The following is a 15836-nucleotide window of genomic DNA, read 5'->3' on the forward strand; positions in this document are numbered from 1 at the left end:
AAAACAATAGGTTAAATCATTAATCATATTCAATATCTAGTAAAAATTCAATATTCAATTGTAAAACGATGTGAAAAAAAAATGTAGCGGTTTTCTTCGCATTTTCACAGTAGCCTTTGATAGGTTATTTAGGTAAATGTTTATGATTTCCCCGCAGGGTTAGGAAATAGACCCCGCAGTGGTTAGAAATAAGCGAAAATCTACCTACTGTAAAAATACGACAAAACCCGCTACTACAATTTCTTTCCATGATCCGAAATTTCTAGTACATGTTTGATTGAAAGGTCTTTGTATGCTAAAGGTCTAGCCCGATAAAAATCTTGTAACCAATTCTTTTTATATGAGATTTTAAATAAAAATTGAGCTTCATAGTTGGGGATTGGATATACCTATTGACAGGGAAAAATTTGTCGTCAATTTAGGTTGCTAACATAGATAATATTTATTGGTCAGTTCGTTCATCCAGTACGAGGGGATGGAGGGATAATTTTTTAAAGCCAGTTGCGATTATCACCTTGTTTTAGTAAATAAAAATCTGGTGCAACATCCAAATAATAATATATCGATTGTTGTGGGTTAGTTATATACAGGTGCAATGTCCGATAAACTGATTTACATCCCCATTAATGATAGCAAAATTACCCCTTCAGTAGATTAAAATTAGTGGTTGAAATGTTTGAACACTTTACTTAATTATCCTAATAACCATCCAATCAACACTTACTTAAGTCCCCAAAGTTTATATGCCAACGAATAAGAAAACATTATTATAAAACTTTGGGGACTAACCCATTGTCCCCTCTCTGATTAATGCAACAAGCAAGTCAAATAGATCTCAAAACAGCATAATCGCAGATTTTTTTGTAGAAATAATGCAACACCTTCATTAAAAGATGGATATAAAAGAAACCTGAAAAAAATCTTCTGTTCTAGCTTTGTTTATTTGTTTGTAAGTTGAAAGATGATTTCATATATATATACAATATACATAATACATTTTTATGTATATTAGATCTAAAGAAAGCTTTATAGAACACACCTTATATAACAAAAAAAATCATTTATAATCATAAAGAATTTATTTTCTTTATATTTTGTTTCAGAAAAGATTCAAGTTTAGATTAACATTTTTCTATTGTTTATTTTTTGAAAGCTAAAATATTGAATGTGTTGATTGTCTTTATTTTATTAGCCATTAAAAACTATTTAGGTTTATTATGCTTGACTAGACTAACATAGAAAATCTATTATTTTAGAGTTTTAATTAAAATTAGGGATCATGGAAGGAAAACGAAGTAGCGAGTGTTTCGTCGTATTTTTAAGGAAGTTTTTGATAGATTATTTTAGGTTATATAAATAGTAATGTTTGCCCCGCAGGGTTAGAGCCCACCGCAAGGCCTAGGAATAGGAGAAAAGGTACTGTGAAAATATGAAGAAATCTGCCACTTCGTTTTCTTTCCATGATAAAAAATTAATTTTATTTTCAGCGAGCAATTACAAAGATCAATTAAAATCAAAACAAAAGGGTGGTAGGCATAAGAAATCAACGATCGAAATTTTGGCGTTTTAAAAAGTTTTTCGCCTACCCCTTCACAAATCACATTCATATGGTATAAAATTAATCATTGAAATAAAATTTTAAAATTGCAAGCATACAAAAATTATCAAAGTTAACTGAAGTTTTTCAAATGTTAAATACATTCTTAATAAATAATAAAATCACAATGAAGTATACTTAAACTAAATAAATTATTTTAAATGCAAATTTAGAACTAAAACACAAGAGTTATTTTTTGCGCATATTTTCTGGAAAGTTGTGTGTTAGCATTTAGTCAAATGCACTTATTAGGTCAAACTGTATATATATATGAACTGGTCGAAGTAAAGAACAGTTGACTTAATAAGCGCATTTGAAACACTAACACACAACTCAACGAAAAATACGCGCAATAAATGTCTCCCTTTGAATGATGATATGAAGACACTTGTAAATATAATATGATATTGATAATGAGAATGATAAAAAGATAAGTTTTGTAATAGTGATGGGAATCCGGATCCGGAATCCGAATCCGGAATCCAGAATCCGCCCAATTTTCGGCCTATTTTGGAATCCGAATCCGGATTCGGAATCCGTTTTTTATAGCGGATTCCGGATTCTAAATTGGTAGGCTAAAATTACCGTCTTGAGTTTTTTCTTACAACTCCCTCTTAAATTTTTTTGTACATAACAAATTTTAATAATTACTAATGTGATGTAAATGTTTAACACTTTAACACTTTAAACAAATCAAGGCTTCAACCAAGTAACATAGTGTTAAATTAATGAAAAAAGCTATCCCTCTGTGACGGACGGCCTTTTAAAATACTGCTAGAATCCGGAATCCGAATCCGGAATCCGCCAAAAATAAGAATCCGGAATCCGCAAGAATCCGTCACTTTTTTTGACGGATTCCTTCAGAATCCGGAATCCGAATCCGGCCCAAAAATTCGACGGATTCCCATCCCTATTTTGTAATCAATAAATCAAATATTCTTAATACTTTTATCAAAATAAATTAGGATTTTCTATAATAAAAATTAGAAGTGGCAAAATTTTGATTAAGTTGGAATCTAACATTTAATATTATGCAGGAATCTAAAAGGGATAAGACAATGGCTGTAAAATTGATGTTTACCCCTTCTGAAGAATGAATTTAATGGTTGCAAGGTTTGGACACTCAACTTAATAAACCAATCAATCTAAATTAAATAAAAGTCCCCAAAATTGTTAAGCCATCGAATAAGAAAAAGTTATTACAAAACTTTTGGGACTAGTGTAATAAACAGCCCAATGTCCCCTCTCTCCCTGAATATTAAGTCATATTTCAAAATTGCCATATGAGCCCTTATATTGGCCTCTAGTGTTTAATGAATCATGAATTAAATTAATTTTAATACTTTAGTTATCAGATCATAGTTATCAGTGAGTACATGCTCATGCAAATCGCTCTTCACGCACCTTGGCTTTGGTATAGTTATTTATCGCATCGTATTATAGACAGCTTTCCGCGGATATTTCAATGAAAAATTATAAGATAAACCATTTTTGTTAGATTCAAGAGGCCAAAAACTGGTATAATCTTTTTTTTTATTTCAATATTCATGGAAAATTGTCAGTAATACGATGCTATGCATAATTTTTCACTATAGCTGAGAACCTGTTCTAATCCAGTGGATATTAATCGGTTTCGAGGCCATACTGGAAGATATATTCTAAGTAGGAGAAGATAAGCTTGGTACAATAATAAAGTTTGTTCTCTTGAATACTTCTATACCACCATGGATAGTTACTACTCGGGGAAATTGGTGCGCTAATAAAACATCGGCCACCTGAAAATGATATTAAAATGTTATCTTAATAATATATAAAATAATAAGTTTTTTGTCAGAAGCTTAAGATTTAGATAACTACTTAATTTTGGTTGATTCATTAAGTTGATCAACCAATAACTTTATTCTACAGAAGTGATAATTTGTGTATCATTATTAGGGATGTACATCAATTTATCGGTCATTGTCTTATCCCTTTAGATCCCTGGTAGCTTGGCCACTTAAAAAAAACAAGAGAATGCTCACCTGTAAAGTTTCTCCCGCACAGTCTCTGCCGAGTACAGCAACGATACTTCCCCTAGATTTTGCCAACTCCAGGCCAGCATTGGCAGGAACAAGACTCAGCTCAAGAAACTGTACACAATCAATTTTATTCATTTACAGTATCTATTGCTAAAGGCTAAGCCCCTAGAGGCTTCTAAGGGTGCATTAGGTCAGGGGAGAGGAGGAAGGGGAACCAACTATCACCTCAGGGTTTAGAAATTAAAAGGTAAAACGATTTCTTTTAGGGGGGTGTTCGTATCCCCCTACAAAACAGTTGTAAACCTTCCCAGGACCTAAAAGAAGCTTCGCTAGAAAGGAGACCCATATCACTCCAGCAGTTAGCGAGATATACAACCCTAACACAGAAACGTCTCCTTTATGACGAGGTGATAGATCACTCTACAACAAATGGCGGACACTTTGTAAGCCAATTTTACTTTATTTTTATATTCAGATATGAAATTTAAAAATCTAAAAAAAAAATAATACACCCTAATAAATAGTCATTCATGGCTTTAATATAAACTGTGAAGAATCAAATATTCTTCTCAAGTGTTTTGAGTGGGTGAATTTGTCTCTTAATCCGTCAAATTTACTATTTAGTAATTCATGTTGGATATAAGTATCTATATTAACAAGGATGACAATATTCATAAAAAGATGAATAGGATAACTAAACCACATACAAATTGTTGTCAAAAAGGTTAAATATCAACATGTTTGAAATGCACGTACGGACTTTCTGGTATAGAGTAGAGTTGCTATGCTTTTAAAATCGTACCTAACCCCTTATAAGAATCATCATGCAAAGTTTGAAGTCGATAGGAAAATTCTAACATATCTAAATTAACAAAAAGAGCTGACCGTTACGAACAAACGGACCGACCCTAATAATAGAAAAGCAAGATAATTATTGTAAAAATCTCGTAATCAAGGTGACACTTGCAGCATAATAGATACTTCTAGAATATTTTTTTATCGCATCGTATTATAGGCAGCTCTCCATGTATATTAAAAGGAAAAATTATATGATCAAAGCCAGTTTAGTGATTTTTATTTTATTGTATTCGTGGAAAGTAGTCTATAATTCGATGCTGTACATTGTTTTTAAGTATGTTTCCTCCCTTTACAATTTTTTATTTTTGTTTTTCAATTTGACATTAGTGAGTAGAGCAATAAAGGAAAAGAAAAATAAGTTTTGTTTTCAAATGTCAATATCAATATTTAATCATAGATGTGCTCAGTAACAAAAAAAGTATTTTTTTTTAATGTAGATGTTGAGTTTTCTTTGTCGTAATTACGTACCCATGACGATTTAATCTAACATCTTACATAAGACGATCATTTTAATAGATATATTTAAACTATTTCTTTCAAATTTTCCGATAATGAAAAATAATTTAGAAGGGAATTATAGCATCTTATTGGCTGATTTAGACTGTGTGTCTCTTAGATTATTTTAAGTGCAGTTTAGTGTCTCTATTACCGTAACTAACACACACAAATAAACAGACAGACACACATTTTGGGGACCATAAATTTAGAGGTCCCCAAAGACATAGAAATGACGGGAAAGCATTGAAATTTATTTTTAATTGGTGGAAGTAGTGAACACTAGAAGCCTTCTTTTGTCAAAAATGCATAATAAAGTAAGGATGGCAATCCGTCAAATTTTTGGACCGGATTCGGATTCTTACAAGAATCCGTCCAAAAAATGGCGGATTCCCGCGGATTCCGGATTTCGGATTCTAGCAACATTTTAAAAGGCTTTTATTTTAATCAAAAAATTTAAGTGCTACATATGTCCTAAAAATTAATGTTCTTGGTGTTCTCTATAATTCACTTCCGAGAATCGAACCAGATTTTAAAAGATTTTATATATAATGATGATAATCTTTGCCTTCAAAAAGGGGGAGTTGAAAGAAAAAACTCAAGACGCTAATTTTAGCCTACCAATAGAATCCGAATCCGCTATTAAAAAACAGATTCCGTATTCGGATTGCAAACCCTATAATAAAGTTTATTATGATAAAATTGATTTCCTGGTGAGCGGGGATATTTATTGCATCTGGCAGTGTTCCATTTCTGTATTCTTCTACTGGCCGAATATCTATCACCTAAAATTTACATTAGTAGATTAAACAAGGATGAAAATATACATAAAAGCGTAGCTCAGAAACGGTAGTAAAAACTGTTTAAATCAAGATACTGTTTAAGGACATACCTACATTTTTAGGACTTGATTATAGAGATGCTTCGCTTATAACAGAGTACTTTGTTGTAATAGGAATCAGTATTCCAATAATCAGATAAATATATCATATAAAAAATTGTTGTCAAAAATATTAAAAAGGACGTATAAACTTACTGGTAAAGATAGATTATAGATAAAGATAGAGAGATATAGAGTTACTACGTTAAGGCATTTTTTTTTGTATTTTCAGGGAAAATCCATCATTAACTACATGCCCTATTTGTATATCATATTCTTGGCCACTCCCAGCATTTTCAGCCGGTTCTGACCGGTGACCGGCTGGTACTAAAAAACAACTAACAACTGTACCTGTAATTTTGAAGGTGAGTATCCCTCCTGTCTTGTGTCCAGCATAGCAATACAATCACGTCCGCTCATCCGCCCAACTTTCTCACTCTTGAGAAGACTGACCGGTAGGTGGGGAAGGTCCAGATCTGTGTAGCCAGCACTGCTGTTTATATTCACCTGACTTTTGACAAAATTATCAGGCTGGTCATTTGCTCTGAACAGCAGGCTTGGCGGTACAGCCTCGGATATCAGCTTGCTTTGCGACACAACCTGGTCTATGTCGACGGATGGCATCTCACTGAAGAGAAGGATACATTCATTGAACTGTGACTCCAGCAGCTGGCTGCGCAGCTGTAGCAATATGGCTAGTCCAACACATAAAGGATAGCTTGAGTTACCTAACAGTAAGGTGTCCCACAAATGAAATATCTTATGGAGTGGAAAAACATGGCTGAACATGGTGAGCACCCAGGGTATGGCGTACAGATCCGGTATAAATCCTATCTCGTCCATGTGGTTGAACAGAACAGGATCGTAAAATGCTTGCAGGTGAGAAAATTTAGCTAAATATTCTTGTATCACAGACGCGTTATCCTTCTGGAACATGTTGTATAAATACTTTGGTATGAACTTGGAGAGACAGGCCCAGGCTAAAGATTCATTGTTGAAGTTTAACAAGAGGAAGGGTGCACACAGAGAATCCAGTCCCTGCCAGTACACAAGGTTGGGGTTGGACATCACCCAGGCCTTCAGTACACGCTTCAGCTTGCGGTGGCCCTGAGGAGACGCCAGCAGTTCGTTGTACTGGTGACATCGCGGGATGTCAACTTCAATCTGGCGGTCAACTGGATTCGGGGTTTCCTAAAGCAAAGAAATTATTATGAGAAAAATAATGTTAAATATTAATTCTTACATAAAAGTAACAGAAGAATTGCTGAACCGATCTCCTTTACAGGGTAGCTTCTCATAGGTCCTGGGAAGGTTTATAACTATTTTGGGGGAAGGTATCACCACCATCCTAAGAAAAATCGCTAAAAAATCTTGTTCTACGAAACAGCTGATCTTATATGTCTAAAAGAAAATAATTTTAGAGGCGATACGCTAGTTTAAACATAAAATTAATTAGCTTAAGTTTTTAATAAGGTTAGCAGTCGTTGAAAAATGTAGGTAAATTTTTGTATTATTTTAAATAATTTAAACTATGACAAATAACTTAGTTACAAAAGTTTTTGATTTTTTAAATCTTGATAACATCAAAGACAAAATCACTTAGTTTCTAAAACTTCAACGTCCAACCTTTTGTAATATAAACTTTCTGTTCAAAAAGCTCGAACCCATAACATCAGAATTTTTAAATTTACTTAAACATTTCGTAAAAAAGTGAATAGTCGGCTACAAAATTTTCTTTTTAAAAGTTAATGTCACATGAATAAATTATGCTGTTTTTTTACACATTAGTTTAGTATTGAAAGCGATTATTTTCAATTATTATGGCTGTACGTCCGTCCGCACATACGGTTCAGTTGGCTCTTATCCTTAATTTGGGCATGTTAGAATTGTCCCATTAATTTCACAATTTTGATGGTGATTCCTGTAACATTTTGGTACGATGTCGAAAACCAACCTTGTCAATTTGTTGATATTTATATTGAGTATCAAAATCAATTTGTAAAAGTGCAGCCCAGAGTTGAGGTCTGTAGAAGGGAACAATATCGTGGCTACACTCGTCTAGAATTCCATTTCTCCTGAAACAAAAACGTTAATGGATGCCTTATTGTATATTTTTCTTACAATAAAAAATCCATATAAAATAAAAATTCAAGTTTACATGAATACTTTTTCATTTAATCTATGATCTATATTTAAGAAAATGTATAGTGCACTAATAAAGACTAAGCTGCTGATTGATTTTTGATCTGAGAAAGTCAAGCTATTGGAAAATATAATAATTAGCTCTTATGGGTCAAAAGCTATTTCTTTCAAAAGAACATATAGGCCAAAAACAGCATTATTTTCTTCTTAGTATTTACTAACTTATACATGAAGCCATATAAATATAGGGGCGTCGTAGCTCAGTGGTAACGCACTGAGTTACGGTGATGAGAGTTCGAGTTCTAGTCCCCATGTGGAAACTCGAATTTCTCAGTTGAATACATTCACGCAACTTCCCCTGGTTGTGTAAGAAGGGGATTATTGAGTAAGTTTGGATACTTAATAGTCACGTACATAATATTAGTACTACCCTTATCCCAAGCTCCTCTGCGGAGAGCGTCATTTAATACGGTGACTTAATTTGGGACACCTGCCATACTCGGCGAGGGTGAGGTAATAATGAGTAGCTCTCATGAGATATCGGGTCAAGTCATAATGTGCTTGAACGTGGAGCTTGATAGCCCTAGTAGCTATACAAAAGTGTCTCAGCCTACTCCATGACTACTTAGGTCCAAACCCTAAGAGACTATGGCTAATCAAACAAACAATGAAGCCAAGCAAACTATTTAAAAATACTTTTTTACTAGAGAAAGTTTAGTAACAACAACAAGGATATTAAAATGAAAAGATTTAAACCAGGCCCGGCCTAACAAGGCTGATATTGATTTCATGATTTTTATTTTAACATTCGTGAAAAATTGTCTGTAAGACATTATAGAATATATTCATGATTTTTCAGTATGGCCTAGAGCCGGTGGATATTAATCAGTTTCAACGCCATAATGGAAATATTTTTACCTATGAGGGTATCCTTGTAAAAGTTTTCTATAAGCTACAACTCTCCTACATTGGAATCTAACATCTTTCTCCTAAAAAAATAAGATTATACAGCATGACCCTCGAAAAAGTGTTTTTAAACATCTGCAGCCCATATTTCTCAATGAATTATCAAAAAATGTATATGTCCTTGTTCTCTGTAGATTTCCACATAAGTAGATATAAAAATATTTTTTTTACATCAATTAACAGCTGAGATTTTAGAGCCAAAGTTTTGAAAAAGTGGCTGAGGAAAAAGTAACTTTTCAAGAAAAATGTTTTTTTAAAATGAAATGACGTGTTTTCCTCATAATTTCAATACTTTTTATAAAACTTATATAAAGATGTTTCCAAGAAATTTATTTCATGCTGAAAGCACTTTTTTCACTTGCTCTAAAAGGCATTTTTAGATTAGTGTAAATTGCAAAAACACCCTTACAGAAAGAAATCCTATAAAAAATAGTAGCAAATTGAAAGTTTACATAAACAGAAATCAAACAATTTTTATTTTATTTTAATAAGTTAAAAAACGAAAAAGTTACAGCTACAATCTTTTATTAAACATTTAACAATTTAAATGATTTTTATGTGTCTTTAAGTAGTTTGTATAAGTGGGTGTTAATTTATTAGGTCAAATTTGCGCTAATCCTTTCCGGTCATAAGGATAAATTGGGGAGGGGTTTATTTAAGGTCATGCTAAGAAGGGGATATTATAAGGTTTATGGGTAAATGGTTATTAGAAAAAATGCATTCAATAAAATTTTAAAAGTAATTTTTTATATGTAAAACTAACATTTTTTAATGCAATAAAAAAGGTATCAATTGTAAATTTGCTCTTCTTTCTTATTTGTTTTTTAACTGGTTGATAAAAAGTAATGTACTAATAAAAAACTAAGAAATATTTAGCAATATCCAGTTTCTCAAGCACTTTTTCCAAACTTTGGCTTTAAAAATCTCGGCTGTTAATTGATGTAAAAAAATATTTTGATATCCTTTGATGTAGAAAATTATAGAGAACAAGTACACATGAATCTTTTAATATTTTATTGAGAAATATAGGCTGCAGATGCTTAAAAAAACTTTTTCGAGGGTCATGCTGTATAAATTATAATATTTAAATAAAAAAAATATTATCAAAGGATTTAAGTAATATTACATAAACAAAACTGATGCTTTAAAAATTTAAAAACCAAAATTTTCTCGTTAGATATTTTCTCTTATATATTCAAATATATTTTTTTGTTCCAAAATATATTGTCCTTATAATCAATGTCTGACTGTGTGTGTATGTACCAAAGAATCTCGCTAATCACTGAACCGAAATGTTTTTTTTTCCAGGATAGCTTCTGATAGGTCATGGGAAGGTTTATAACAATTTTGGGGGAGGGTACCACCAAAATGTCACACCCCCCCCCCCCACCAAAAAAAATATTTCTTTTTAAGACTACAATTAAAAATGTGAGTGATCGACTTCCGACTATCTCATGGGCCCCTAGAGACCTCTAGGGGTGTAGCCACTAGTAAATAACATAAAAAAATTTCCTAGATTTTACCTTTATGACAAGAGGAAGAGTATTAATTTCTCCATTGCTAATATCTTTCATGGAAGGAATAAGATGGTGTGTAGGTACATTAGTCAGACATGTAATCAGCTGATCCAAAGGTAGAGGAATTATCGTGGAGTCGAGGAGAGCACCACGCTGACGGGGTACACCAAATTCCTAAACATTTGTTTAAAATCTTATTAGATTTTCTCTTGTATCTATCTTCAGGAAAAAAGAGTTACTGATATTTAGCATAGCAGTTGCTTTAAAGAGATACAATAAGAAACTTTTTATTTGAGTTTCTTTGACTTGGTTGAAAAAAGCGTCACGTCCGCCTCCCCCCCCCCCCTGCCCCCACCTTTAATACAAAATTCTAATCCTGACCTGTCCTTCTCCAGTGACAAGAGTTGGTGATGAAATAACTGGAGGAGTTGTCACCATCAAGCCATGTTTACACAACTCTAGAAATTAAGAAATAACTGGGGGAGTTGTCACCATCAAGCCATGTTTACACAACTCTAGAAATCAAGAAATAACTGAGGGAGTTTTCAACATCAAGCCATGTTTACACAACTCTAGAAATTAAGATGTGACTGGGGGAGTTGTCACCATCAAGCCATGTTTACACAACTCTAGAAATTAAGAAATAACTGAGGAAGTTTTCAACATCAAGCCATGTGTTTACACAACTCTAGAAATTAAGAAATAACTGTGGGAATTGTCACCATCAAGCCATGTTCACACAACTCTAGAAATTATGAAATAACTGGGGGAGTTGTCACTATCAAGCCATGTTTACACAACTCTAGAAATTAAGAAATAACTAGGGAAGTTGTCACCATCAATCCATGTTTACACAACTCTAGAAATTAAGTAATAAATAGGTGTTTAGAAAAAGGGCAATTTACAGATCGAGGATAACATTTATGACGGCCGGGTTACGTATTTAAAGGCGGCCGGCTATGGTCTGATAGATCACAGCGGCTGCTTCAAACCATTGAAATAAATTAATTCAAACTAGTTGCTGCGCCCCTACCATCTAGTGGCTCTGCATCTAAAGCTATAGTATTAGAAGGGCATATAAAAATAGCCAAAAACCATTCCTGTTCCTGTGTGAAGCTTTACATTAAAAAGGACTCAAATTGTTAAATAGTTGTTAAAATCTTAAGCTTCAGATAAAAAAAAAAAATTTTTACTTTATATTATAGAATATTGTAAAGTACCTGTCATAATATCTCCTCCAGCAAGTTGCCACAGATAGTATATTTCCTCCAAGCTCAGAAATTCCAGGCAGCTTTTTGGCCTTTTCAAATCTTAACAAGATAATGACTTTATTTCACGTTTTAATTTTATAATCGCAGAACTTATTAGTAGATTATTTAGTAATGCTTGCCAATCCTAACTTTTTTTCAGGTATTGAATGCTTTGGTCGCACGACTTTATTCTATCATGGCAATAAGTTCAACTTATTTAGGGACCAAGGCATCAGTAATGGCATTTTTGATTTATAGTTTTAGTTTTATTGTGATTTTTGCGTTTTTTAGTAGGTAGTATTTTTTTTTTTTCTCTTGATATGAATTGAGCTCAAAATAATATAAATATCAACTCACTTTTTAGATTCAGATCTTTACATCTTAGCCTTATAACAGGAAAGGCTGGCGGTGAATATTCCAAAATAAAGTTATTCTCAAAATTCTCTTTTTCAACTATCATTTTCAAGAGCTTCTCTGGACTTGGTCTTTCATTGACATCCGGCGTTAAGCAAGCGTGGATAACATTTATCAACCTCTGGTCGACATCATTCAGCTTGTTTATACAGTTGTGTTCTCTCGCCAGTTTATCCAGTACAGCAGCACCTGTAGAACAGTTTCCCAGGCTTATGATCTTCCTGAGAACCTGGCCAACTTTGGCACTGGGCCAGAATTCTTGTATCCCAAATATTTGTCTTGCCAGGATCATACCAAGTGACCAAATGTCCGCCTAAAGAAATATAAACTTATCACATGCAATCAAAACTTAATTTTCCCCCAAGGAGGTATAAAAATATGGAAAAAGTTTTTTAGTAGGTACTCTTTATTTTACCTACTCATTTTTGGACCACCTTATTTTCGTTATCAGTTATCTTCAGTTTTTAGTGTCTCTCCCACCTTTCACATATTCTTTATTCCTCCCCCCCCCCCCTCCTTTAGTAGGGGATAACATGCAGAATATACACCCCTGTTGCAAAATAAAAAAAAATTTAAAAATAAAAAAGCTACGTAGGTAAACAGTAAAAGGGCAACTTTGATGAATTTTTAATTTTCAAAAAAAAATTTAAGAAACTGATGCATACCTGAGGTGAATCTGGCGGGTTGACTTGTTCAGGTATAGTTGTAGACCCATCCACCAGAGTTGTCAGGTCCACACTCATGTCCAGAGAGGTTTGCATGCCCCGTAACAATACATCCGGAGCTGTGTACCTGTAAATAATAATAAATATTGATGCATAATCAAACAACTAAAAGAAACCCCCTGTTATATAACGAAATATGGCTGTTTACAGAAATAGATTTTTTGAGTTATCATTTACCTTTTTGCTACAGTAAGATAGTTAGAATAAGGCCAAAATTCATTATATATGTCCTCATTGAACCAAAGTTTGAGATTAATTAAAAGCCCATTGTCTAATCCCTTCCTAAGATTCTCCGACTATATTAAGAAAATAAACTACATCTAATAATCCTATAATATAAAGCAGTAAGGTTTTTCTGTCTGAAGCTAATTATCTCGTGAATTTCGTGTCCGAAAAGGTTCAACTATCAAGGAAGTTTTGTAAATATCTTTGAGTGGTTTTAGGCTATCTAAAACCTCCCCCTTTCTCTACCCTAGAGTCAAGGGGCGAAGCAACTAGATTAAAAGATAAAGTAAAAGCTTACCTTGGAGACCCAATTGGAAAAGCGACTAACTTTCCATAATCAGTTAATCTACCGTACCCATATCCAAACAATTTTACCTGTAGATATTCAAGAAATGGTCTTTATTTTACTTTTTTAGTTATTTATGACATAGTTTAAAAGCCAGCTTTCCGCGGATTAAGATAAAAAAAACTAAGCCCAACAGAACGGGCATTTATTTCCTGATTTTTATTTTATTATTCGTACGAAATTGTTTTTTATTCAGGCGCGATAAATGATTTTTCCGTATGGATTTGAACCTGTTCTAATTCAGCGGATATGAATCACCTAGAATCCTTAAATTTTATTTTTTTAATATTTCTAAGACCAAATCTTTCCTTCTTTTCTGCGTTGAACAAAATATTCTCAGGAGTAAGATTCAGATTGACAATATTCATACTATTCAAATAAGTTAATCCAGACAATATCTGTGCAGACATTGATAAAAGCTCATCGCTGGATAAATCATCCTCAATTTGCTGGCGCAAGTTCTCCTTCCAACATTCTGAGACAATGGCTATTCTTTGCCGTTTTCCTCGGATGATGTCGACAACTTTGGCCAGGTGAGGGTGGTCGATACTTTTCAGAATTTGTCCATTGCCGAGTATTTTGACACTATTGGGCGTTAGGGGGAGACCGTTTAGTCCACAACTATCCGCCGGATGACTGAAATACACAACATATGTTAATAGTTATTTATCGCATCGTATTATAATCAGCTTTCAGCGGAAATAAAAATGCATAATTATAAGATTAAAAAGTAGTTTTGTTAGACCCGAGATGCCGAAGGCACGGGATAACAAAACTGGTATTATTATTATGATTGTATATTTTTATAATTCTAGAAAACTGGATATAATACGATAAGATACATGATTTTCAGTATGGCTTAGAACTGGTGCTAATCCAGCGGATATTAATCGGTTTCGAAGCCATACTGGAATTTTTTATAGCATTACATCTTTTTTGAGTAAATCTTAGTTTGTAATTCCATATCTAACTGGGAACGTACAAAAACTTAGAGCAAATTAACAAAGTTTGAAGAATTTTTAAACCAAGTTTATACATAAAAGGGGGAGGTAGCTTGCGCAGAAATCCGTAAAGTAAAGGTGTGAGTTTTAAGACTTATTTAAATTATTTAAGACAAACTTTTTATTTCCTAATTAAGTTGATCTTTTGTGCTATGGATACTTTTTTGGATTTTAATATTAAAATAAAGTCCGAACTCTAAAAAAAAGTGTCAGGAGAAAATATAGGTGAAATTTTTTAGGAAACAAGTTTGTCTCAAATGATTCAAAATTAAATAATTTAAGATAAAACGTGAGAAAAAAAATTCAGCGGGAGCGGCGATTCGGCCGCAATTTTTTGCCAAATCCACGTTATTCCCCATTAATGCAACTGCCATACAAATTTTAAGAGTTCCACTCCTATTTTAAAGTCTTAAAACTCACACCTTTACGGATTTCTGCGCAAGCTACTATACCTCACCCTTTGTTGTATATATAAATAATTTTTTGTGGGTGGATTTCCCCCTAGCATCGATGGGGAACTCAGATCAGTTTAGTGATTAGCGAGATTTTCATGGACAGACAAAAATCCTTACAACTTTATATAATGGGATGGAATGGTTTATGTGAATTACTTGTAAGATTTTTTAATAAACAAAAGAAAACTTAAACAACCTGGAAGCAACAAAACTGGTAACACTAAGAAACCCCGCAGGGGCCAGCCCCAAGCTCATCAGTTCCATTGTTTCTCTGCAATTAAGCATATATTATATCTAGTTTTAGATCATTAACTTACATTATAAATTTTCTTTTATCATTCTAACATGATAAATAAATAAATATCAATTAAATATCCCACAACATGAATTAGAAAGTTTCACCAAACGATTTATTTTGGACTAGCGGCTACGCCCCCTAGAGGCCTTTAGGAGCACTTAAGGAGGGGGGGGGGGAGGAGTTGAATTCGATAGCCGAATTTTTAATCTTAGTATAAAAAAAATTAATTTTCGGGAGGGTAGTTAATTTTTTCTAGGGGGCAATTTCTCTTGGGAGGGTGGTGGTACCATCCCACCAAAATAGTTATAAATCTACCCAGGCTCTATGAGAAGCTACCCTGTAGTAGAGAACCATATCGGTTCAGCGGTTAACGAGATACTTCGGTACATACTTACAGAGAGATAAACAGACATCCTGTTACATTATTATAAGGATAAGATATTTTATCTACAATCCGGATATTAAAAGTATTTAATTAAATAGTAGGAAATCAAAATCAAACATCTAAAATCAACAAATAATCAAAATTTTTACTGCTATTCATGAATAGTACATATGAAGTAAATAAAAATTAAGTATGTCAAGCTATAATCATAATCAAGATTTATCAAGGGCTTCAATTCAGCGACTCTAATTGTGGATCTTTTCT

The 15836-nt window shown here is 33.2% G+C and overlaps 1 protein-coding gene across 2 annotated transcripts; it reads right to left on the reverse strand.

Moving 5' to 3' along the window:
- Window positions 1-2632: 2632 nt before the first annotated feature.
- On the reverse strand, window positions 2633-15801 carry LOC145317682 (TBC domain-containing protein kinase-like protein). Of its 2 annotated transcripts, XM_080158847.1 has the most exons (15): window positions 15639-15801; window positions 15086-15229; window positions 13741-14069; window positions 13386-13461; window positions 12803-12929; window positions 12081-12450; window positions 11694-11783; window positions 10855-10931; window positions 10480-10647; window positions 8909-8979; window positions 7803-7923; window positions 6200-7039; window positions 5679-5753; window positions 3619-3726; window positions 2633-3372 (listed from the first exon to the last, which is right to left on the reverse strand). In XM_080158847.1, the coding sequence occupies exons 2-15, from the start codon at window positions 15172-15174 to the stop codon at window positions 3256-3258; spliced, it is 2658 nt and encodes an 885-aa protein (XP_080014973.1). In that variant the 5' UTR covers window positions 15175-15229; window positions 15639-15801; the 3' UTR covers window positions 2633-3255. The 2 variants fall into 2 exon arrangements, with proteins under 2 accessions (XP_080014973.1, XP_080014972.1); XM_080158846.1 differs by lacking the exon at window positions 15639-15801 and having other exon boundaries at window positions 15086-15232.
- Between the last annotated feature and the right edge of the window lie 35 nt (window positions 15802-15836).

Source organism: Acartia tonsa, chromosome 4 (genome assembly GCF_053477335.1).
Source record: "Acartia tonsa isolate MP-2025a chromosome 4, ASM5347733v1, whole genome shotgun sequence".
In the NCBI taxonomy this organism is placed as follows: domain Eukaryota; kingdom Metazoa; phylum Arthropoda; class Copepoda; order Calanoida; family Acartiidae; genus Acartia; species Acartia tonsa.